The sequence below is a fragment of the Capra hircus genome, chromosome 16 (assembly GCF_001704415.2).
Source record: "Capra hircus breed San Clemente chromosome 16, ASM170441v1, whole genome shotgun sequence".
Classification (NCBI taxonomy): Eukaryota; Metazoa; Chordata; class Mammalia; order Artiodactyla; family Bovidae; genus Capra; species Capra hircus.
Window position 1 is genome coordinate 73764632 of NC_030823.1, and position 25570 is coordinate 73790201.

A 25570-nucleotide genomic window follows, 5' to 3' on the forward strand; every position below is an offset into this window, starting at 1 on the left:
CTCCAGTCTGCAGCCCACAGGAAACCCGTCTGACGTCCCTTCCCAGTCCTATTCTTCTCTTTGTAAGCTCACAGACGATTTACTGAGCCAAGTCAGGAAAACTGCAAGCTTCTTGCAGGAGTAGCTTAAGAGCTGGAAAGGCTCCATCTGGAGCACAGAAGGATTAAGTCTCCCGGGCCCTGGGGCTGATGGCTCAGTTACTTGATAACACTGATTATTTGTAAGATATCTTTCCACAGTTCTTTGCATCCTCCACAAATACTCCAACTAAGGGTGGTGACTGCTCCCTGCATCTCCGCTCCATGTTCCAAACATAGAAAACAGAGCCCCCGGGATGTTCACTATCTTGCCCAAGGTTACACAGCCCTGCCGTTAGCAACACGGAAACCTTGGCATTTAGGCTTCCTCCCACACAGACGTTCCTAACCTATGACTTGGCTCCCTTGTGGGGCGGGGTTGTCTTGTGGACGGAAAGCCAAGTTGGATGCAAAGCTGAGAAACATGCCCCTCTCTGTGAGCCAACGCCACCGAACAATAGCCACTCACTCCTCATTCCTGGGAGTGGAAATGATTCACTGGTCTCTCGGTGTGAACCCTGGATCAAGTAAACAGTCAGGGTCGCGGCTCTTGTTGCAGGAGACTCAGCGGCTGTCCCGGGACCTGGGACCACTGAGCCGATGCTCTGGCTCCCCGAGACATTTCAGCAGCAGCTCCAGAGGCTGGGGGCAGCGGGAAGCAGACACACTCTCCTCCTGCCCTAGGGCCTGCGCGGAGGAGGTTGGGGTGGTGGTTGGAGCTCACCATCACATCCCTAGTAATGAGTTTGGCTCCCTGCCCAGGCTCCTGCCGCCAAACTCACTGTTTGTTTTGTTGTTTTATCGGCCTCTTGGGTCCCGAGAACCGGTCTTCTGAAAGCTGGGAAAGGCAGCATTTGGTTGGCACAAGGAAGGGGGCATATTTACAGAATCCCTCTAAACCCTTGCCCCCGGCCAAAACATCTCCCCTACTTGACCATGACAAGCGGGGAGAGGGGTGTGGGTTTCTATCTGGAGCCCCAGCTGAGCTCCAGGGAAGAGGCCCTGATCTCCCAGAGCCATTCTGAACGGAGAGGAGAGATTCGTTTACCTTTGCACCTCTTGCGTGCCTCCTTGTGTGCTTGGTCTCGGGCAGGCCCTGCGTGAGGCTCCAGGCTGCGTGCTCAGCTGGCTGCTTACCGCACCCCGAGAGGAACCCTTTGGAGTCCAGGCTGTGTCTCAGAGCAGGTGAAGCCAAGGGTCCTGATTCAAGCTCTCGGAACCCAAGTGGCCCAAACAGGTTCTGGAGAATTTTTCAGAGGCCACAGTGCTAATGTCCGCGGAGCGTCTTTAGGAAAATACAAACCGCATCGACGTACATCCTTCTGGACCATTGAGCCCTGGCTGCTTGGGGATGCAGAGCATGGCAAATAGCTCAAAGTTGGACAAGACCTCCGAAGACCCCCTGGTCCTGCCCTCCTGCCCTCAGGTAGGAGCCTGTTTGCATAACAAAGAGCATCTGAGCCTCCAGAGTGCAGTCCTGACTCCAGCTGTTAACTGTTTGACCTCTGAGCTTTAGTTTCCTCATGTGTAAAATGAAGACAGTTATAATACCTGCCTCGTGAGACTGTAATGAGAATTAAATGAAATCATTTGCTTTTGAACAAAAATGTACTGAATGCCTACTATGCACCATTTGCTGGGTATACAGTAGTGAAAAGTCAACACTGCCTGCCCTAGAGAAGATTATACCTTAATAGGGGAAGACCGATGAGAAAATAATGAGAAAGCACAATATACAGTATATTTAGAAGATAACAAGTGATAATGAAAAAATAGAGCATGATAAAATAATTTATGAAAAGCGGGGTGCTGAGTTTATATGCATTTCAGTACCATTACTATCGTTACTTAACTTGTGAGCCTCACATTTTTTTTTTTTCCTGTGGAGTGGGTAGTAGTAATAAACACTTTGCGTGGTTGCTGGAAGGACACAGTGAAATCTTGTATGAAAAGTGCTTGCTCTGGTGCTTGGCAACAAAAGTGCTTCCATTATTATTACCAGCATCTTTGAGGCTGCTCCCCGAAGCCCACTTCTCCTCTGACTCCCTGGGGGAGTGGAGCTGTCAGATCAGCCTCCTTTTTAGTGACATGTTTGCAAGGTCAGATGGAGGAAGCGAATCCTGCTCCCTGCCCCCAGCCCTAATCATGGGAAAGAAAATTCTTAGAAGACTAGGCCAGCCGGGCCAAACTAATCTAACCCTGCTGGACACTGCCACCCAGCTGCCTTAGTCACCAGGGAGAGCTTTCCGAGTCCTGTATCAACGGTATGTACTGACCCCTCCTCAAGGCGGGGCTGGGGGAAGTGCTGGTTCCGCTCTTACAGCTTGGTAGTATTAACTAAAATGGAACCATCCGCTGTGCTTTGCATGCTCCCAAGCCCACCTTAATATCCTAGGGTTGCGCAGCTCTGCCTTAGATGAACTGTGTGATCTTGAGCAGACCTCAGTTTCCTCAACGGACCCACTGAAGCGACTTTGCAAGATCACTATGCACGTCGGACGCGGGGGCTGTAAAGCGCTTACTGTCGGGCCTGGTGCCTAGTAGATGCTCAGTAAGCGGCAGCCGTTGCTGCTATTACCACTGTGTCTGCAAGCGTGACCCTCCCTAGTGTTACTGCTACGACTTTTGTGCCATTACCGTGATTTACTTCCAACGACCCAGATTCTCTTGGTTTCTATTAGCTCATGAATCGTTATTTTAGGATGAGTAGGGTGCTTCCCAGGTGGGGGAGTGATAAAGAATCCACAGGAGACTCGGGTTTGATCCCTGTGTCGGGAAGATCCCCTGGAGAAGGAAATGGCAACCCACTCCACTATTCCTGCCTGGAAAATCCCATGGACAGAGGAGCCTGGCAGGCTACAGTCCATGCGGTTGCAAAGAGTCAGACACAATTAAACGAGCACACACACACACACACACACACTCTCTCTCTCTCTCACACACACACACACACACACACACACACACACAGGTGCTAAGCCCTGCAGTAAGTGGCTTTTTAGTTAAGCCTCGCCGTACCCTTATAAGGTAAGGATTAATAGTATGCCCATTTTCCATATGAGCAGAGGGAGGCTCAGCAGAGTTAGGCAGCTAACCAGAGCCCCATTGCTACTAAGTGGAAAGCTGGGATTGGAATCTGAACCTGTCTGTCTCCAGACCTGGGCTTAGTGAACCACGAGCGCTGAGCCCTGGGCCGCCCTCCTCTAAGGCTCGGCTGGCTCCTCGGTGACCCCCCACCTGCCCAAGGGAGCTGCAAGGAGCTGCAAGAGGAGAGTCGGGGGGACCGAGTTTGCCCTCTTCCCAGCCAAGGTGCCGGGGAGGCCTGGGCCACGGCAGCTGTCCCCCCAGCACACACTGCCTGGTGCCACCCCCCACAGGCCTCCTCCTCCCCTCCCCACCCACCGCAGCCCAGACTGCAGAGGATGGGGTGGCCGCCTTTGTGCCACACAGTCCCCAGCTGACCCCCCTTTCCCCAGGCATCATTGTTTGCTTTCATGAGCTTTCTGAAGGGGACACAAAGCAGTGTTACTGACGAGGCCAAGAGCAGCTGTGTCAAGCGTGGGGCATCACGCTGCTGTCAAGCCCATCATCCCTTGGAGCCCCCCAGCTCTCCTTCAAAGACGCTGTCTGGGGTCTTTTGTGTGCCCGTCATACCGTTCGGAGCTGGCCGGGCAAAGGTTTCAGCGGTGGGGAGGAAGACTCTGAGCAATGGAGTCATTTTGATCTGGAGAAATTGGAAGAGACATTTAGCGCAATAGTTAACAGCAAGCCACTGCTGGGGGGTGGTGGGTGGGTGGGTCGCAATGCTTGTTCTCTGTTTACGGAGCTTATGCAATTCCATCAATATTGATGCCTGATGCCTTTGATTCTGACACTAATCATTGCTATGAATTAAATTTGCAGCCATATAATTAGGATTGCTATTAATAGGGCCCTGAGCTAAGCTCTACGATGCGGCATGTCTTTTTCTTGATAGAAATGGCATCCTTGGAACTCTGCTAATGGGGCGCACCTGGGATTTGCCAAGAATGACGCGAAAATTATACATTCTATATTTGTATTGGGCCTTTACTAAAATGCCAGCGAGCAAAGGTGAGGCTGGCGGGAAGATTCTCCCCTGCCCTGTGGCTGTGGGCAGCAATTAGGTATCTCTCTCGCACTTCCAAGTCTTTGGGAAAGGATATTCCAGAGCCAACTTGCTTGCTCATGGTCCAGCTGCAGAAAGTCAGGAAGGTCTTCCCTAAGTTTAACCTAGTTCTAGTTAGTTTAGGCTAAGGGACTGGGCTAAGGTACTCTGGTAATTTTGTTTTCAGACTTTGAGGGGGATATGAACCAACCAAGGGAAGAAGAGTGTCTTGGTATGCCCCAGGTTTGGCTGGAAGGGGCTGAGCCAAACCCCTATTGAGAGTCCCAGTTGGCCACATTTCTAGAGCGATTAGTAAGCATGACCCCCCCCCACACACACACACACACTCATAACTGATTCCAAGGGCTCCCATCCAGAGAGCACCAGTGAACCTCACACCTAAAAGAGCCCACTGCTAGCCTGCTGGGAAAGGACGAGCTGTCCAGCGTGATGAGATGCCTTCCCGGGTAAACCTCCAGCAGGTCCATTGACTGAGGAGCCCCGTCTTTTATTATCATGAGGTCCCCAGGTCAGCACTCGAGACCCGATGCCCCCATTCAGCCTCTGAGTAATCATGTGTCATGGTGCACGAAAGGGTCCTCTAATCCTTTTCCAATGACACGTGTGGTGACAGGCCCTGGCCCCTGGGAATAGCAATGTGCACCAGTCGGCATAAGGGATGCATTAGTCCCTGCCCGTTTGACCTTCAGCCTGAAAATAATTTTTCCTTCCTATCATCATTTATTGATTTTTTTTTCTTTCATGTTTTTAAGTCCTTGTGAGAAGACAATGGTTTGAGTTCAAGTCCTAACCTTCCCATTTATTAAATTTGTGATCTTAGCTAAGTTATGTAACCTCTTGGAAACTTGGAGTTGCAAGTTCGCATCTTTAAAGCAGGGATAGTAACATCTACTTCGTAAGGATAATAATGATTTTAAAGAAGTGTCTGAACTGCTTATCACGGGGCTTCTGTATCTAATGAGAGTCCCCACTTCACTTCCCCTTTCTCACGTACATACTTGGATGTACAGGACGGCAAGAGGTAGCTCTTGGTACCCATGGCATTCGGAAGAATGCCACTCTGTTTCCCACCTATTCGCAGGGACAGCACATGGAAAATTGATTCTTCCAAACGAATGGTGAGCTGCAGCATCAATTCCAAATGCCTTTGATCTTTTGCTCACTACACACGAGAAGGCTGAACAGGGGTTCCTCATCCCACCATAGACACCCAAGTCTCTGCTGTTTCTCTTTATTCTCAAGTAACCCAGAGTCCTAGGTGGACTGAACACATCCTTGGGTGTTCAGGGGCCCTGAGTTCCAGCACGGCTCCCCGGTGCTTAGTGCCTTGAGGCAGAGAGAAAGGGGTGAGAGCGCCTTAGCGTCACCTGGAATGGAGGCTCTTTTTGGTACAGGAGTCTTATTCAGTTCTGGGTTCAGCCCACACCTCCAGGGTACATTTACCCATTCTGTGTGCAGGCATATGGCCAGGTAAATGTGTAGGCAGACAGCAGGGGCCAGTGGCCAACATTAGCCAGAGGATGATTGATAGAAAGGCCTGGAAAACAGTGTGCTTGGTTCAGTCCTCAAGTACCCGAATTTGTCACAAATTAGCAAACAACTATTTTACTCTTTGTGCCTGAAGTTGAGAGGGGTAGAGATTCGTGTTGGGGTATTATTGAGGGAGTCACTGTTCTTTTGGTTCCCACCAAGCAGAGAGCATACATCAGTCCCTTTAATTCTTTAAATTAGCTTGTTGTTGGGCAAGCACCTAGTTACTCACATATGCATTCAAGCACAACCGGCACAGTTAACGCTTATCCCATTGTGGCCTCTTGTCACTTGCAAGATCTTGAATGGTGCAAGCAAAGCCCCCACGGGCTCACCCAGTGAGGTGATGCTCCCACAAGTGCTGCTGAACCTCCAGTCTTCCCAAGAGTCGACCTGCTCTGGAATCCATAAAACACAGAGTAGCTTCAGTCCCAGACAGATTGTTGGTCTCCCCAGAGGAATGGCCACAGTCAGAGAAACAGAGGAAAACATATGCCCAACCTCCCCCCACCATCAAATCAAAGAAATAAAAAATCTGTCTCCTTGGTGCCTCCCCAATATTTATGTCTGAGCTCAGCAGACACCCCTGGGCTGCAGCCAGTCTGTGTATTAGCATTAGTCCATTACGCTTTTTATGACGCATGTTACCTACCCTCCACCCCTACCCCCCCACCACCATTGCAATATTTTATGACTGTCCTTTTCATTTCTGGAAAGAGCTTCACAGAATGGCAGATGCCTGCATTTCCCCACTCTTTGGGGAGCTATTTGTAGGCAGCCTGTCCCAGGCCATAAACAATGGGAGATAAACCACAGCCACGGGCAGTAAATGTATCCAAGGCCAAGGAGACACAAAGAGTAGGGGCTAGGGGGATCTTGGTGGTGTCTCTACACGCCCAGCAGCCAGTGGGTCTGGGGTAGCTGCCGCCCACAGAAGGAGAAGCAAGGGGCTGATGCAGAAGTGGATGCCACAGTCCCAGATTTCTGCAAAAGCCAGAGGGAAATCCTACCACGCTCCCTCATTCCCATGGAAGCCCCTTGTCCCTGAACTGTGATCAGAACCGGTAAACTTTCCAATAAGAAGAGGATGGTTCCCTTTGGCCTCATTTTCCGCTGCCAGCTCATGTTGCTGCACAGATTACTCCGTGCCACTCCTGTGCCATTGATGCTGCTGGATCTGGGAGCCACTGCCTGCAAGTGTCTCTGCCTTCCGCCACCCCGCGTCCCTGGGACACCCACCCCAGCCACTCCCTTCTCCCTTCTCCCCTCTCCAGTCCTCTTACCCTCCCTTACGCCCAAGCCCTAGTCTTCCCAATCAATCACTGCCAACTTCTGCCTCATTAAAACTTCAGCCAGGACTCTGGTGGTCCTGGAGGTGATATTTATTTATTTCGCCTTGAAGCGGCACCCACACACAAGCTGCTTGTGACGCCACAGGGGCCAACACCTGGAGCCAGCTTTGCTCCATAAAAGGCACCCCTGGGAGAAGAAAACCAAATTCTGAATGAATAATTGGTCTGGTGGAGCTTTCAGATTCTTTCTGCACGCACAAACAGCCACTGCAAGCAAAGAACGGAGCAGAGATAGAAGGAGGTGATTGGTGGGGAAGGTCTGCCAGCAAAGCCCTGAATAATGAGTGCGTGGAAGAGTGTTCTTCACCCTCAACCCCGTCGTCACGGCGGGACATGGACAGAGGGTGGAGGTGATGCTCTTTTTCTCCTCCTCCTCTGGTTCCAGACCCCACATCAAATGGATACAAGCAGATGAAAGTGGTGTGCATTTAAAATGTCTGTACACATCAGGCTGCTGGAGATAGTAGCTATTATACCGCGTGTATGTTTTTTTGCAGTAAGCTGCTAAATTATTTATTGGGCACTGGGCTTTAATCTCATAAACCTGCCTGCGGGCCCCAGGCACCAGCAGGCTGAGTGCCACATAAAACGCAGACATCGGCCCGGCTGTGCGAAACACTCTGGTGACTCTGGGTAGTGAGTCCTCGTTTTCACTCGATCCTTCCCCCCAGATCGGCTCATTAACAGCAGGCAGACCCAATGAAGAGCCTTCTCATTTTCCCCTGGCTCTGAACTCGGAAGCTGATTTGCATCTTATGTGGTAGACCAGAGCCCCCACCTGAGCACAGAGAGCCAGGGGCATGGTGGTAAGGAGCTGCCCCAGAGGCTGAGGGATGGGAGCCCTTAGAGAGGGCCGATGAGCCCAGGACCCCTGGATGTTGCTGGGATCATCCAGAGCTAAATCCCTAAGCTGTGAGTGCTTCCGGTTATCCCAACTTACCGAGAGATGACCCTGAACGAACCCTTGCCCCTTGGGCATCAATTTGTCCCCTTTAAGTCAAAGTGGTCTGTGCTTTCCTCCCTGGTTCCAGTCCAGAAGGTAGCTCTCTCGGTGTAAATCTCCTGGTCATTTATTCTCTGAATGCCAAGATACTAGGAACCCCCTTGAACTCAATGGTTTGAGGTACAAAGAACTTTCATATATACAGCACCCATTTTGAGCTCAGCTAGTAATCCTAACAACCCCACAGGCTGTGATCTTACAGATGAGGAAGCTGGCCCAGCGGAGTCAAGCGGTTTGCCTGGTATCACCCAGTAATAGCACTGTGATCAGACCCTGGCTGCCGATCCTTTGTGCATTCTAGATAGGGAAGCTCACGGGCGTTAAGCTAGTGTGGAAAACTGAGGCAGCAACCATCTCTGACACCCAAACTGCCCAGGGCTGGCTGTGTGGGAGCCACGTTAACAGCCATGCCCGTGTCCCAAGAATGTGAGTACAAGAAGGCTGTGCTTTCCAGATCCTGGGCCTCCCTTCTTGAGCAGATGAAGCAGTGCCAGGACTTGTCTGGGCTTCATCATTCACCATGCTGCAGCCGCCAGCATCTTATGCCTCTCCCTCGGAAAGTCAGAGGGGCAGGGACGCCTGCTAGGAGGATGTGGCAGGAGCTGAATGCACCGGATTTTTCACCAATGTTCCAGGATTCGGGAGGGTTCACGATCTGCCCCCACAAATGTTCTGCAAACGTCTGTATGTCCATAATGTGTGTGTAGAGGGCCCATTACTCTCATCAGATTCTCAGGGCGGTCTATGACCCTGCGATGTTGACTCTAATTTGTTAATATATGCATCTTTAATTGGAGGGCGAGTGCTTCCCAATGGTGCGTTATTTCCTGCTGTACAGCAGTGTGAGTCGGCAGTAGGGGTACATATAGCCCCTCCTCCTGCAGCCTGCCTCCCAACCCCCAATCCCACCGCTCTAGGTCATCGCAGAGCACCGAGCTGAGCTCCCTGTGTTATTCAGCAGCTTCCCACGAGCTGTTTCATACGTCAGTGTCATTCTCTCAGTTTTTCCCTCGTGGTTTTTAGGCAGTGTGCCTTTGAGCTCTAGGACGATGACTCCAGTCCCCCAATTCCATCCTCCTTCAAGCAAAGCATCTTGCTCTCATCTACTGAATATGTGTCAGGGTTACCAGTATGATTCCTTTGCTGTTTAAAAAGTAAGTTCAAATGACAGGTGATGAAATCTCGGCCCTACCTGACCATCGAGTGGTGTGCGCCTCTTGTAACAGGCATGCCCATACCGTACTCACCACCTGCCATGCACACACGCACATATTAGACACGTGTGTACACATGAACACACGTACAAGTGCGTGTTCTCACACACACACACAACAACAACAACAACAGCGCCCATTCCCAACCTGGTGTGAGTGGCAACAGAACAAGGTGAGACAGAAGGAGCCCAGACCAAGGCCAGGAGGCGAGTGCGAGCCGAGGCATGGGGGCTAGATCAGGCCTGTGGGAAGGCCACGCGGGCAGGAGGCGGAGCGCCGGTCCCTGTCCTGGTTGTAAAGCCACATCGGACAGCACAGGCTAGGACCAGAGGACAAATGGGCGGGTCCACGTGAGTGTCCGGAGGACTAGCCCAGGCCAGAGGCAGTCGTCCTGATCATTGAGCCCGTGCTTCCAAGCCCAGCCTGAGGCCAGGGACAGGGGTGCGCATGGGGAGGGCGTGAGTTACTCCTAGAACCTTGATGCGTCTCCGTGGCCTTCTCACCTTGGGACTTTGTGTGCCGTCCTCTCATACTAGAAACACTTCCTTCCCCTTGCCCACCTAACACCTTCTCATTGTCAAGATGCCTTGACATCACCTCCTCCAGGAAGCCCCCCGCCCCCGCTTTGTGTGCTCCATGGAGCCCCATCATGCAGCTATGAGAATAGAGAACACAGTGGTTAAGAGATGTCCTGGTTCCACTCCTGACTCTGCCCCTTGGTACCTGGGTGGCATTGTAGGAATCACGCCACCTCTCTATGCCTGCTGCTTCATCTGCCAACTAGAAATAATGAAAGTTTCTATCTCACAGGCTTGTTGCGTTACATGAGCTGCGTGTAAGTGAGCCAGTGCAGGTAGAGCACGTAGATCCGCGTCCAGAACAGGACCAGGGCTCCGTGGGTGTGGCCCACGGCCATTAAACGTCTGGTCATCTTCCTGTTTCTTGTCCCTGCCCTTCAGTACACTCAGCAGTTTTGGGATTGTGGTTGCATTTGCGTCTGTAGGATCAAAAATATGGCAGTCATTCAGCACATGTCTAAAAGAAAAGGAAGGAGTCAGGGAAAGTGAGCGGTGGGGGGAAGAACTCCGAGAACAGAAGTCATCTCTCTGCCCCTGTCGTAAGGCATCTTCTCAGTGGGAGTCAGAAAGGGCTTGAGGGGGTGTCCTCCTCCATGTAAGGGAGCACTGAGGAGTTCCTAGCAATGTCTCTGCCTGGCCAAGAGCAAGAGATGGGATTCTTTGAGGAGCGCACGTGAGTCAAGCCATCACACCTCATACACAGGAATTGAAGCCGTCAACTGCTGCAGGCAGATTCCTTTGGGACTGCCCTTTCCCAGAAGGGAAAATTCCTTCAGCCTCATTTCACTCACAGCCTCACTCACCTGTCACTTCTCGTCTGCAGATCCCACTAGGCACCAGTATGTTAGTTGCTCCGTCATGTCCAACTCTTTGCGACCTCATGGACCATAAGCCCACACCAGGTTCCCCTGTCCAGGGAATTCTCCAGGCAGGAATATTGCAGTGGGTAACCATTTCCTTCTCCAAGGGATCTTCCTGATCTAGGGATCAAATCTGGGTCTCCTGCATTACAGGCATATTCTTTACCCTCTGAGCCACCAGAGAAGCCCCCTGGGTACCAGGTCTGCACCAAAAAACAGCTGGCAGCAGAGATACCAAGATGCTCTGCCCAGCCCGCTCTGTGATTCCACCAATCTTCTGGAGTCCAGAGCTTAGTAGACGGTATACCTCCTGCCACCAAGGGTTTGAAGGTACAGAACTATATCCATGGTTACTTCACATGCTCATTCATACACTTGCTCATTCAAAAAAATGTGACTATTACTATCAATGCCTACTATGTGCTTCCAAATATATTACTTGTTGCTGATATCATCATTAACTACATTAAGCCAGTATCCCTCAACTGAGGCAGTTCTGTGGACATTTGGCAAGGTGTGGAGACATTTGGTTGTTATGTCTGGAGCAGGAGGGGCTACTGGCATCTACTGGGTGGAGGCCAGGGATACTGCTGAACATCCCAGGATGCACAGAACAGCTCCCACAACAAAGAATGACCCGGCCCCACATGCTGCAGTGCCTCAGCTGAGAAACTGAACGAAGCAACGTACATTTATGGGCTGTCAGCTCTGTGCCAGCCAACTGTACTAAGCACTGGGCTTCATTTAATCCTCCCAACTGCTCCGCAGCATGGGGGCCAGGACTATGTATCTTTCCAGATGAGAAAACCAAGTCACAGGGAGGTGGAATTATTTCCCCATTCATTCATGCCGCGTGTGTTTATTGGACAACTCAGTCAGGTGGTGGATTTGGAGAGGAAAACCAGGTCTGCGGGCCCCACAGTCTGTGTTCGTCCATTAAAGCAGGCTAGCTCTCTGCTCCAGAGCAGGCGAAAGAAAATAGAAAATGTAAGTACGGAAGAAGCGCAAGTTTGGGGAGGAACGCGGAGCTGATAAATGCCACTGGGTATGATGACAAAGATACTGCTTCTCCTTCCCTGCCCCCTGCTGCCCTTCTCCCCCGCATGGACACGCACGCTCCCAGACACTCACATAAGCAATGGAACCACATCCTTGAGGCCCCAGTTTGCCTTCAGGTTTATTTTGGTGTGGGTGGTTTTTTTCGCTTGAGATTGCACCCCCACTCCCCTCCCTTCAAAACGTGTCTCATCTTATAAACACAGCCAACCCTTCGGCTGGGAGAAGGGCGGAAATATTTCTCCTCCCGTTCCTGAAGTGTCTTGATAAAGATCTGCTCTCTGCCAGCCTCCAGCTTCTCCTTGTGCTGATTTAGTGTGTGCTGGAGGAGGTGTGGTATTTTATCTGTGGCTCCTGCCTGGTGGGCTGTCTGGACGGGCCCTGCATGTGTCGTGGGAAGAATGTGGACTTTGGAATCGGACTATCTTGGTGCAAATCTTGGCCCACCTACTTGGTAGATGGTATTGGGAAAATTAGCCTTATTGAGCTCTGATTTCGTCATCTGTGAAATGAGAATGATGAGATATACCTTGAAGGGTGCTTTCCATAATTAAATGAGGTCAGGCATGTTCAGCTTTTAGCGTGGTGCTTGGTGAAGAGTGAGTCCTTAGGAAATGCAAGCCAGTATCCCCGTCTCCCACTTCAGCCCCAGGTCGGCTCTTCCCAGGGGCTCACGGAGAGGGAGGTGTAGTCTGTGTATCGTCCTAGTGGGTTTCCCTACCTGCTCTGGGTCTTTTTGGGGGCCCGTGTGCATGGGTCAGCCTAGGCCCCCAAATCGACCACAAGACCGCCATCCTGCCCTGCCTCTGCGGTTAGCTGGGTGACTTAGACCAAAGCCGCCAACCCCCTGGCACAACACGTGAGTCACCCACCTTTCCCGTTTAGCCCTCAACCCAGCAGAGGTCCGAAGAATGCCACAGAAGAGTGAGCAGTGCCACAGCTGACCCTTTTTAAAGTTGTATCCTGACAGCATTTCAGATGCTGGGGCCAGGAGCCATCTTCAATATGCCTTGGACTACTGACTGTCCCCACCACTGACCTTTTGCCCTTCTCCTCCAGCTTCTCACAACAGCACCTCTCCTAGAATGAATGGAAACAGAAGGAAAACCCATTCATTGAGCACCTGCCGAGCACTTAGGCCTTTTGCCCCCTGGACACAGCCTACCCTCCTCTCCTGGGTGCACTACACCCAGCCCACCCAAAGCAGGAGGCATGAGCTCTGCTCTAAGGACCCTCAGAAGAGGAGCTGCCTTTCCTCTCTGCTGTCTTATCTTGGGTGACCTCCTGAACCGCAGGGTCAGGAAGGTCCAGCATTAGTCATTACAGCACGCAGTGTTCTTTCTCACTCCCTGTCTCGTTCAGTTCCGGTAGCGGCTTGAGAGGTGCATCCCCTTATCTCCGTTAGGAAGGTGGGGTAAACAGCTCCCAGTAGATGATTCAGTCCGTGAGCCCTGGAGCCTTGACAGAAGTTCTTTCCTGGTTCAAAGCTCGCAGTCCCCACGATGCCTCAGCTCCCTCGCTGGATTCTTTCTTATATCCTACTTAAGCAGCCATTTAAAACATGTTCTTGGAACCCTATAGGTGATGGGCCTTTGGGAAATTTAAAGGACAACGCCACAAGGGTCCTCTCCTCTTGGGTACCCACAGTCTATTTGAAGGCGTGGGATATGTTTGCTTACTTTTCGCTTCCTCTGAAGACAGGATGCTGTGGGCCCTCTCACTGAGGTTCTGGCAGTGCAGCTGGGGCAGGGGTGGGTACGGAACAGGGGAATAGGAGCCCAGACATCAAGGAGCCTGGGCTCCAGCCATTGCTCTGTAGCCATTGACCTTGGGAAGTTGTCCTGTTCTCTTATATCTAAAGTGGAGACATTGATAATTCTGGTTCTTAGTTCTAAGGACTAAGGGGGAGATTGAGTGAAATAATATGTGTGAAAGCTTTTGGCAGATGTTAGGCTCAGTACTCTCATTCTTTCCCCCGCCCCACCCTGCCACATCTTATTAGGTGCCTCAGACACTCTGAGACATTTCTATTGCTAGGTCACCATTGCAGTCTGACCATATGTCTCATGACCCAGGCAATTACATTTCCTTGCTTTAACTTCTGCCTCAAGCCTTGCCCTCCTCCCCCTCAATTGAACATCTTTACATGTTCATTCTAAAGGAGATCAGTCCTGAATATTCATTGGAAGGACTGATGTTGAAGCTGAAACTCCAATACTTTGGCCACCTGATGCGAAGAGCTGACTCATTTGAAAAGATCCTGATGCTGGGAAAGATTGAGGGCAAGAGGAAAAGGGGACGATGGAGGATAAGATGGTTGGATGGCATCACTGACTCAATGGACATAGGTTTCGGTGGACTCTGGGAGTTGGTGATGGACAGGGAGGCCTCGCGTGCTACGGTTCATGGGGTTGCAAAGAGTCGGACATGACTGAGCGACTGAATGAAACTGAAACATGTGTGATGGTAGGTTAATAACACCCCTCCCCATTAAAGTGATAGAATGAGCAAGGCCCTGGAAAGAGAAGCAGACATGTGCAGGTTAGACTCCAGGAATACATGACCCGGTGATGCCCTGCAGGTGGAGAGCGAAACGCCAGAAATTCCCACCAGGTCTTGGTCACCGTCCCAGCAGGAAGGGGATCAGCAGTTCAGGAAGGGCCAGGGGCCCTGAGGACATCTGTCTTCCCACAACTCTAGGTGTTTGACCAGGGAAGTTTTCAGAGTTGCCTTCATGAGATGGGTTGCAGGGAACTAAGCTTGAGCACAGAGCAGAAAAGCATTTCAGATCTCAAGCGCTCACAAGGAATGCAGTCCTTGTGAAGGCTGCTGCCCCCATCCTTCTAAAGCCAGCCCTGCCTGGTGTCTCTGGCTCCCTGCAGAGCTGAGATTAGCTGGCTAACCCAAACATCTCCCTCTGGCTGGTCTGTGACACGCGCCTGCCAGGACAGGAGCCATTACCTTTTCCAGATGCGGGATAATTGCAGGACTCGTCACCCTTGGAGGCTTCTGGGATCGCTCTCCCAGGGACTCCAGGTCCTTTCAGTTGATCCTCAGGGGAGTCAGTAACCATAAAGGAGCAAGTGGGGGATGCAGAGGAGAGGAGCTAAAGTATTTGCCCAGAGACATAGTGAGCTGCTCGTAATTCCAGCTCAGAATTCTAAAGTCCGCAAAATGCTGAAATATGTCTCTTGTCCCTGCCCCTTACTTCCTACAGGAAGACTTCTGTACAAAATAGCATTGCAGTTCCCAGAGCAGCACTCCATGGCTCAGCTCCCTCTCCGCAGATGTGGGGCCACCTCCTCATCCCCCCCTCATCCCATTTTCTCCATCACTGCCTCCTGCCTCCGAGCCTACCTTCCTGGAAGACGCTCTTGACACTGTCGTTAAACAGCTGCCAGCAGCACCTGCTGGCGTTCTCTGGTGCACCGATAACAACCCAACTTTAGAAAGAAAGGATACCGAACAAGAAAGGCTGTGAGAGTTATAGTCCTAAGTTCGGAACTTTTTTTTTTTTTTTTTTTTTTGCCAAATTACATTTTCTGCATTTCTCTGTTGATTCTCCTATTCTTGGGTATTTTCTACTTTCCACCTATGAATCCACTCCTCCAACCCCTACTTGGAAAATCAAGAAAAGGAAACCTGTTTCGGGATGAAATGTGGTGTCAACATGTGGCTAGGCTCTCAATACCTCACGTGAATGTCCCCGGGGCTGCCTCCAGTCTCCAAAGCCTTTAGCGGTGGAGGGGAAAGACAGAGGTGCCAGCTGTTCCCTCCTCCCCGCTCCGCCTGTTTCTAGCAGTGCTGATGCAGGGTGATGGAGAGACGGTTCTTAGAGTCTGTGCCTCATGATAACGTCCTTGAAAGTCATTACCTGGATGGCTTTTCCCACTCTGGCTCTGCTTCCGCCCTGGAGTTCCTCCTGTTTGTCCCAGGAGCCATCAGAGGGAGACCCACCACATCTCTGCTTACTGCCCGGGTGGTTGTTAAGCCTGTCCACCGGGCGGTTCACCATCCTGCACACAAAGGTCTAGCCATTTGAAAGCCACCTACACTCCGTTCTTCACGACAGTGTCCCTGAGTGCCGAGGGATCCTGCTGCCCGGCTCATTTCTTCCTGCTGCCAGCTGGAGCTCACATACAAAGCCTATGATTTATTTTAAAATGATAGGTCAAAAGTAGTGGATTCTTTTTTGTTTGTTTGTTTGTTTTCAGACAGAGGCCAATGAGGAAGAAAGTGGCAGCTTCAGGAAACTGAATTGTGTCTTGTGGTTGCCAGGGGTATGCGGACTGTGAGGGCTGGAGGGGCTGAGTTACTGGAAGCAGGGTTCAAGGGAGTCTTGCAAAGGTCAACCCAAAGCTGTATTTGTGGGAACGATCAAACTTGATGACTCTGCTGGTTTTCTATTGTGTCATGGAAAGGGCTCCTGGGGAATTCTTGGCAAGTCTTTAGAAAAAGAAGAAAAAAAATATATATATATATAGCTAAAGATGGGTGTATTTATAGAGAGCTATATGGATCTATTTATGCCAGTCATGCCAATTATCTCTGCAGGGAGGAGGAGGTGCCTCTGGAAAGAGGAAAGCAGAGGGATCTCCCTGCAGCTCTCCCAGGCTCTAGGAGAAGGAAACACAAGTGTCATGGGAGATACTGGGGTCCTTGGGCTTAATCCCCAGGGGCCCACTCCTAGACCAAGAGAGGCTCCCCGATGGAGGCCAAGCCTCTGAGCCCAGAGTTCTCTGAACTATTCTGTCAAGTCTCTGCCGTCTAGAGGACACCTTGGAAGGAGATCTTTCTGGGCTCTGCAACCTAATCTTCAGAGCGGAGTGTGAGAGGCAAGGGGACCATATGGGAAAGCGCAGGGGTGCCGGCGGAGGGGTGACGACTGAGAGCTGATGACCCAGAGAAGGGGAGGAATGCTCCGCATTCATTTGCTTCCCACCTGTGAGAACAAAGCTTAATTGGACTTTTGGGTTTGGAGGGGCCCAGACCCTGATTTTAGAGGCGTTGGGAAGTTTGCCTACTTGGCTGGGACCATCTGCTGGGCCCCTGGGAGTCTGGAGGAGCAACCGAGACTTACTGAGAAGCTTGGCTCAAGATTCTTTCCAGAATCTCCCTGGAATGACATGACGTGTGTGTGGTACACATGTATGTGTGAGTGTGTATGCGTGTCCCTGTGCATGTACATGCGTTTATATATGTGCGTGAGGTGTGTCTGTGTGTCTCTGTGTACGTGCATGTGTGATCGGTGTGTGGTTTGTGTGCATGTGTGTGTGAGCATGCGTGTCTGTCGGCGTGTGCTCCTCCCAGCTTCTCTCCACCAAGGGCCCTCCCGGGGTGGGTGAGGCAGCCAGGTCTGTGAGTGCTTTGGGTGGGAGGGTAAGCTGGGCGAGCCCAGTATCTGACTCTGCACCTCTTATCCCGTTTCCATCATGTCAACAGCTTTCAGAATTGACTGAAGCATAACCACTTGCCTCACCCTTAGCCTGTGCCCCCCCTCCCCATCCCTGCCTATGTCCGCCCATTAGAGGCCAGGGGTGTGATGAGTAAGTTGGGCTAATGACGCTACACCCACCTCGTGTAGGATTGCCCTTGGTATATACCTCCCTTGACATGCTTCTGAAGCCGCGGGTGGGGATGGGAGGCAGGACCTTATTGCCAAACCCGTTTGGCTGGAGCTATCACCTGTATTCCTCCTCCACGGCAGACACCCCGTGCCGCTCCTCCCCCTGCAAACTGAATAGCTTAGTACCAGCAGAGAGATGTAGGGTCTAAGGAAGAGGTCCAGAGTGGCAGCAAAGAGCAGGGCAGTTGTGGCATTCTTAGGCCTCCCTTTCCTCCTACCCACCTCACCCCACCCCAGACCCATCCTTAAGGCCAGTCATTCCTCATTCCTGAGGCGGAGGCCAGCATGTGAGCATCTGAAGAAATCAGGAATTAAAGTCAGGCTCGTGTCAGAACCTTTCTAGATTACCACTGTCCCAAAGATCTTTCTGTGATAAGGGGAATGTTTATGTCTCTTCCAGCCAGTACCATAGCCCCTACCCACAAGTGCCTACTGAGAGACTGACACACACTAGCGCTCCTGAGAAACTGAATCTCCTGATTTTCCCGAATTTTAAGTAACTGTGATGTAAGTAGCTCCACGTGGCAAGTGGCTAGTCTACTGGATGGTGCCGTTTGGGAATATGCAGTAGAAAGAACCCCAAAGTCTAGGACACCTTTCAAGCCTAAAAGAGAATCCTCCGTCTCTCAGTCCAAATTTAAAAGTTGGGGGCAGGGGCTGGGGAGCTTTGTCAGATGCCTAGGCAGAGTTTGTTTTCCATCAGCCCCCAGAGTGAGCCGCATTTTCAGCCTACAGCACACGATCTGCTGCTTCCTATGATCTGTTCCCCAGGCGAAAGACACTGAGGGCGGGAACAGGAGGGGCCCAGCCCTCCCCACCCCCTGCCCTGGGAACCACCCGGGCCCTCGCCTGCACCTGGCCCAGTTCCCGTCCTCGTCCTCGTGTGGGACCCTCAGAAGCGGTGGGGCTGGGGGCGCCATGCAGAGCGGGGCTGCAGCTGCAGACCTCTGCTCGCCCTCCATCTCTGCCCCTTCATTTCTTTCCAGTCAGCAGAGTCAAAGAGGCCCTGCAGCCCTCTTTCCCGGTCTCCTCTGCTCCCCATCCCCTGCTGCGGGAGCTTAAGAGGGAAAGAAGGGAGACAGGGAGGTCGAGCGAGGGTGAAATGAAATGTTAGCGACATTCAAGGCAGTGGCTTCCTGGGCCCCTCACTGCCCTCCCTCTGGATCCGGGATGAACCTGTCTGGTCTCTGAGCCGTCAGCGACTTCTTCCCTGTCTTGAGCCGTCAGACCCTCGGTCCTACACGCTCTCCCCCGCTCCCAGAAACACAAGAACACATGTGGCCAGTCCATCTGTGACCTTTATTCTCCGGACCTCACTCCCGGAAGGGGAGGAAGCCCCAGAAGAGCTTGCGCTCCCTACCCCAGATTGGATGAATTCCACCTTCCTCTCGGCCCTCAACCCTCCCAGTTCCTCCGGGGACACAACAGGAAGAGGGGAAAAGCCCTCTTTCTGGGCCAGAGGTTGGCAGTCCCGGCTGGATCCCGCAGGAGGAGAAAGCCCGGCAGGAGGGACATCTTCCTCCTTCGGATCCCAGAAAGGCATCTTCTGCCAGCTCCTGCAGCCAGCGAACTGACCACCCTGAGAAGCTGTGTTCATTCATCGCCCAGCAGCGGATGGAGCCTCCTTGAACAGAGGCTGGCTGTCCCTCTCAGGGTAGGTGGCCACCCAGGAGTCCAGAACACAGACCCTGCACAAGTCATCTCACCTGAGGGGCAGCTCTGCAAGCCCCTTTGCTTTGCCCCACCTGCAGAGACAGCTGAAAAGCCCCCCGTTTTGCTGCCAGCGGCAGAATGATGACAGATACCCCTTGGTTTCCTTCTCTGCAAAATAAGGAAATGGCGTGGGAAGGCTCTCCTTAAGCTGACCTTCCATGAATGTCATTCCAAAAAAAACCAAAAAACAAAACTCCACTTCTGTGGACCAAGCAAGGGGCTTTTAATCGCTGTGGAAGGGCCCCAACATTCTCTTGCGGTTCTCTTGGTGGCTCTGATTTCTCAAGGAAGACAGAGGAGCCAGCTCTTGGTTTGAGTTGGAGTCACTCACTGCCTCGCCAGTTCTGCGCTTTGGAACTGGGCTGAGCTAGATTGAACAGGCTGTGGCGAGGGACAGAGGACAGATATTAGTGAATTCGCGGTTGTTTGTGCAGCAGTGAGAGCAGGGAGGAGCCGGAGTGAGGTAATAGAACTTCCTAAATCGGTACACTCTCCGGGGAATGGAGCATTTCAGCATTTCCTTTCCGAGCTGAGTTTCCAAATAAGAAAGTTGGAGGGGCACATTTGCATCTTGAAAGTTGTTTTTCAGGACATGGATTTAAAAATACACATTCTCCTCGTACCTACTGGCACACCACCACCTCCTCCTATGCCCAGACCCTCTCTCTTCCCGCCAGGTCCGTGGGGGCTGGCCTACAGATTGGGGGAGGAGGTGATTCTGGGAGAAGAGGGGGGTCTGGCAGAAACCAGGGGTGAAATTCCCCTCCCAGCCGCTCACTGACTTCTGACCTCTGCACCTTTCTTGCTAGCGATCCCTAAATTACTGAGCTGTCTAAGCCTCCCTCGGGGCTGGGGGTGGGGGGTGGGGGGGGCGGGGAGGGAGGCAATCGGGGCTGCTGGGAGGTAGAGCAGGGAAAGTATGAGGGGAAGGTCAGGGGTCGTTTCACAGTATGTTTTGGCAAAGGAGGCCCGTGGAGCAACCAGCGGGATCGGACTTTCATCCTTCCAGAACTTCCCTCCCAAGGCAAACAAAGGCTGTCACTGGAGCGGTGATTTGGAGCATGTGCTCTGGGGAACCGGGGCTCAGCCTTCAGGGCCAGCGACCTGGGGGAAGGATTAGATAATGGTCTCCCCTGCACCCCCCCTGCCCCCAGGCTCCTCAGCCTAGGGAGGTGACGGAAGTGCCTGGGAAGGCCACAGCGGGGACCACAGAGGCTCAGCCAAGCGGGCGGCTGGTGTCCTCAGGGTCCAGCCAGGACGCAGCTTCCGCAGTGCTCTGATAGCTTCCAGCATCGCCATGCGGCTCCAGAGAACCACCCTGCGCATCTGTCTTCTGTGCGAGCAAAATCAGGTCTGAAAGGAAAGAAGAGGTGGTGGTGAGCTCAGGCCCGGTTAGTTAGCTCGTGTTCCTCGTTCAGTCGTGCCCAGCTCTTTGCGATCCCATGGCTCCTCTGTCCACGGGATTCTCCAGGCAAGAATCCTGGAGTGGGTGGCTGTTCCCTTCTCCAGGGGGTCTTCCCAGCCCAGGGATCTCAGCTGAGCCTCTCACGTTGCAGGCAGATTCTTTACCATCTGAGCCACCAGGGAAGCCCGGAGGTCAGTGCTGGGACGGCTTGGAAGGCTGGGAGTTTGGGAGTCCAGAAGAACCAGCCCCTGCCAGCCCCCCTCAAGCCCGGGGAGTGAGGAGACACCAAACACTTGACCTACCATGAGCATAGCCAGTAGGACTCTTCCCCCAGCTTAGATGTCTTCTCCCCCAGCTCCCCTTGGCTGCTTCAGCATGCAGGTCGGTGGCAGCAAATCCTCCTGAAGGGCAGGCACTCCGCAGCACGAGCTTGTCTTAACTGGAACCAAGTCTCTAAAGATAGGGCCATGGCATCACATGATCTCTATCTTCGTTGCTTTGTCCGCCACTTGCTCGCTGCCTGACTTTGGGCAAGGCCCTTGGCCACTGTGGCTCGGGGGTCCTCCTCTGTGAAATGGGGATATCGCTCGTGCCCCCTGGCGTGCACATGGCTGCCCCGTGAAAGCAGATGCAGAGAGCACAGGGCTGGGTCGGTGTCGGCTCTTCCGGTTCTGCCTTGCCTCCCAGCTCTGTCTCAGGAACGTGCACGCAGTGACCATCAGCCCCCAGGTAGCCATGCCCACCACATGCCAAGGAGTGGGCTGAGCGATGACCCCTTATCCTGCGCATCCTGCTTGTAGCCTTCCGGGCCAGGAGGTGGCCACTCAGACCTTCTGGACCTAGCCCCTCTCCCCCTTCCCTGAAGCAGAGGCGTTTCCTCCACTGACAGTCTGAAGACAGGCCATTTTTCTTCTCTTCCCATATAATGGCCTTTACTCCCCTACCCACCACCCCCGCTTTCCAAGCCTTAATGACTTTAACATACACATAGTTCTGAAAAAAAAAAAAAAAAACAAGCCCCCTGTGAGCTGCCCAGACCCCTTGTAGTGGAGGAGAAATAACCCAAGCACATGTCCACAAGTCACCGCCGGCGATGACAGGGGTCCGCGCGCCGATTTCCTCCTGTGTTTGAAGCTGGAGCGGGGGTGTGGGGCGGCAGGGAGGTGACGGAGGGCCTGGGCATTCGGTGGTTCCCTTTGATCCTCCTAGAAACGCTGTAGCATTTAGGGAAATATTTCACCCTGAGAAATCTAAAGTGTAAGAAAGACAGGCTGGGCGGGCGTCGGGGACGATGATGGAGGGAGATTGCTACCAGATGACCTTTTCTCTCCTTGAGAGTCTGAATCTCTGCTGTCTTGCTTCTCTGGGCTGGGGAGGGAGGAGACAGTCTCTAAGGGGAGACATTAGCTCAGAGTATTTACGGGTCTGCTGAGGCCTGCTACCCCGACCAACAGGCCTGGCTTCTTCCTCCAGCTTCTCTGTGGTTTGCTTGACAGAGAGAGAGAGATGGAGGCCCACAGAGCCCAGGCCCCTCATCTTCCCAGTGCAGACAGCATCCAGGGTGACCCTGTCCCCCTGCCACCCTCAGGGCTGTGCCCCGGCCTCCAGAGCTGTCACCTTGTCTGTGAATGAACATCCAGGGGACGGTCTGCTAGGAGGTGGAAGACAGGCACCGCCTGCCTCTTGTTTGTATCCCCAGCCCTGCATCTACCCACACAGGGCCCGGAGCAGGAGCTGACCTGCAGGAGGGAGGATCCAGCAGAAGGGAGAGATGGCACAGGGCTGGGGCCCCGCTGCACCCCCAGGTGTGGAAATGAAGCTGGCTGGAATCCAGGTTTTCCTCTAAATCAGAAGCAAAGGCACCCACACGGCAACCTTACCCCTTGACCAAAGACAGGAACATGCCTGTCTGACCTCACGTTATTGGTGCAATTGTTATCATTATTGGTAACATCACCATCATCATCCTGTAATTGCCCAGTTTCAATGGCAGGGAGGCCCAGGCCTCCTCTGGGCTTTTGTGTTCCAAGAAAATGAGTTGTGGCAGCCTCCCCACCCCTCTACTTGTCCTTACCAACCACAGGGCCTCTTCCCTGCCTGGTCACCTGAGACTCCTGGCCCTGGTCCAGCGCTTGTATCCTTGTGTGGGGACACTGCATGGCGGGGTTAGGTTCCCTGGGCAAGCAGGGAGGCCTCTTTGCTGAGAGATGGCATATGTCTCCCTCCTTCCAGAAAAGAACAAGATTCAATCCAGGCCCCAAGCCAGTGGTTCTCAGGTTTGATTGTGCCTCAGGGTCACCTGGAGAGCTGGCTGGACTGCAGATTGCTGGGCCCTGTCCGGGAGTTTCAGATTTCATGGAGCGGGGCATGTGGCCCATGAACGTGTCTTTCCCAGATGCTGATTTTTGCCAAGTCCCCAGATGATGCTGATGCTCTTGTAGGGACTGCACTTTGCAAACCATGGCCCTAAATCATCCTCAGTTGAGTATGAAAGGGTTGAGTCGCTTGCACGCTTCTCTTCCCATCCTCTTGGAGATGGTGTTTACACTGTGCCTCATTCCATGGCCTCAAAAGCCGGTTCCCAGACAGGGGGCTGAGGGCCCAGGTGCTGCTCGCCCTCACACCTCAGGACCCCTTGGAGAGAAGGCAGAGGCAGGCAACACACCCTCCCCACCCCCTGAAGACTGATGCCTTCAGTTGGCATTTCGGCAAGCCTTCCTCCGGGGGAGGCTGAGGCCAGCCTGACTCACTGTACAAACCTTTGTTGGGAACGCTGGGCCTCGGCCAAGCCCTCCTCCCTGCTTCTTGCCCACCTGTTCCTCTAGCTGAGCTTCGGGCTCCGCAGAGGATGACAGGCTCTCTGTGCCCACTGTCCCCACCCCCTGGGGTGCCCACTGTCTGCACATGTTCTCAAAGCGAGGCTCCCACAAGTCTGTGCCGTAGCCTCCCTCGCATACCCGCCCACTGTGGAGCTCAGGGATCCTCCAGAAGCTGCGTCCTGGGAACAGGGCCGTTTCTCTTTCTCTGCTCTTACATCACGCCTCTGGAGGAAAAGGAGGGAGGCGGGCCGGAGCTGACCCTCGGTGGCCTGCTCCTGTCTGGCAGAGACCGGGCTAGCTGTGTTCCTCATGGTCTCCCATGAGCAGGAGTGTTTGCCCCCTTGATACTTGTTCTGGTCCTCTGGGGAAGGCCGCAAGCTTGTTTTTTTTTTTTTTTTTTAATTTTAATTGGAAGATAGTTACAATATTGTGATGGGGTTTTTTTGCCATACATCAACATGAATCAGCCACAGCCCCCAAACTTGTTTTGAAACAACAGGTTTGAAATCTCAGGGCACACACTATACCTGGATTATAAGAAGTGGGCAGAGTCTAGCCCAGTGGTTCTGAAACTCAAATCAGCATCAAAATCCCCTGAAAGCTTGTTAAAACATACACGGCCATGTCCCCCACCCCTGAGAGGTGCTCTGATTCAGAAGCTCCGGTCACCCCTGCGAGGTGCTCTGATTCAGAAGCTCCGGTCCTGTGTGGGGCCTAAGACTTCTGTTTCTAACAAGTTCCAGGTGGGGCTGATGCCACTGACATGGGGACCACACTTGAAGTACCACAGGTCCAGTTCTGCAGTCCGTTGACGAGGCTTTTGCTGACTGTAATTCCGTGTTTCTCTTCATCAGAACCTTATTCCACCCCCTACATTAGATTATAGCCTGAGTTCTTCTGAGGTCACTGAGGAGAAATGTGACCAGCTTGCTGATTCCAAGCTGTTTCTTCATTCATTCAAAAGATAATAATCATTATAGCAAATGCTTACACAGTGCTTACTAAGTGCCACTGTCCTAGAGTGTTGCATGTATCATCTCTTTTCATCCCCATAATGGTCCTGTGAGGTATCTGGAATCGTTATCTCCATTAGACTAGTGAGTAACTGAGGCACAAGAAAGTTCAGGTTATGAGCTGAGTTAAGGCTCACCAGAGCCAGAGCGAACCAGGCAGTGTGGTTCTAGGATGTGTACTCCTAACCAGTCCTCAGCTCCTGAGTATCTGTTGAAAGGTAGGCACCGTACTGGATTCTGAAGGGTTAGGTAGGGAGAACACAAAGACGCATGCCACATTTTGCCTTGTGTTAACAGTCGGAAGGAATGTCATAGGACAGCACCAAGACAGAAACTCATGCCAAGTGCCGAGCACGTAAAGCAGAGGGGATGGAGGCTTGGCCTGGGAAAGGCGGCAAAGGGGAGTGGGCGCTGAGCTCAGCTTATGAAGCAGGAAGGGGTTTTCGAGCTGGAGAAAAGGCTAAGAGGTCAGTCCCTGGGGGCAGCCAGACAGTCCGTGCAAAGGCGCTGTGTGCAGTCCAGAGGCTGAGAGTGGCTCCGTGTTCGAGGTGCTTGAGGAGGAAGGGGAAGGAGAGAAAGAGCTGCCGCAGAAGCAGGTCGGGCCGGGCGGTGCGCCGTCTTGAATGACATGCTCAGGGGTTTGGATTCTGGAATGAAGGGGGAGCCATTTGAGGTCTTTGGGCAAGTCAGGGGCATAACCAGAGGTATTACTGTGAAAGGTTCAGCCTTGGGTCCACCGTGGGCTCACCTCGCCCTGCACCCTCTGTCACATTCCTGAGCAAAATCACTTTCCCTGGCACTTTCTACGGTCTGAAAAACATCCTTTGTCTATTTTGCAGTTCAGGACTTTTTCTAGTTCTCTTTCCCATTCTTCTTGAGGCTTTTCCAACTGGTATCAACCTAATTCTGACCTTGTCACTCATGGTCATTGGATCTTATTCTCCATGACCCCAAGTCATGCTGTTGTATAGCCTCAAAGTCTGTGCTTAGGTAGATCAAGGCTCCGGCTTGGGCAGGGAAGGGTATCCTTGGATACACACGTAACTTCAAGGATAAGAGGGGTCATGGCCCCGCATCCTGCTCGCTCCCATGGAAATGGATGGTCCCCAGAGTTAATTGTAAGCCATTTGGAAGGTTTTGTGAGATCTGTCTAAACTGGCTCTTATCATCTGATTGG

General features: G+C 52.6%; 1 protein-coding gene across 2 annotated transcripts in view; it reads left to right on the plus strand.

Annotated features, from left to right (window-relative positions):
* The window catches only part of PLXNA2 (plexin A2), a 232328-nt gene that overhangs the window by 40434 nt on the left and 166324 nt on the right, over positions 1 to 25570 (plus strand). The window contains exon 4 of one of the 2 annotated variants that reach the window (XM_018060787.1): positions 637 to 1874. The exons of the other annotated variant lie outside the window; for it this stretch is intronic. Coding sequence (XP_017916276.1) covers positions 637 to 912 — 276 coding nt within the window. The 3' untranslated portion in view covers positions 913 to 1874. Of the gene's footprint in view, positions 1 to 636; positions 1875 to 25570 lie in introns of those variants that run through there. 2 annotated transcript variants of the gene reach the window in all.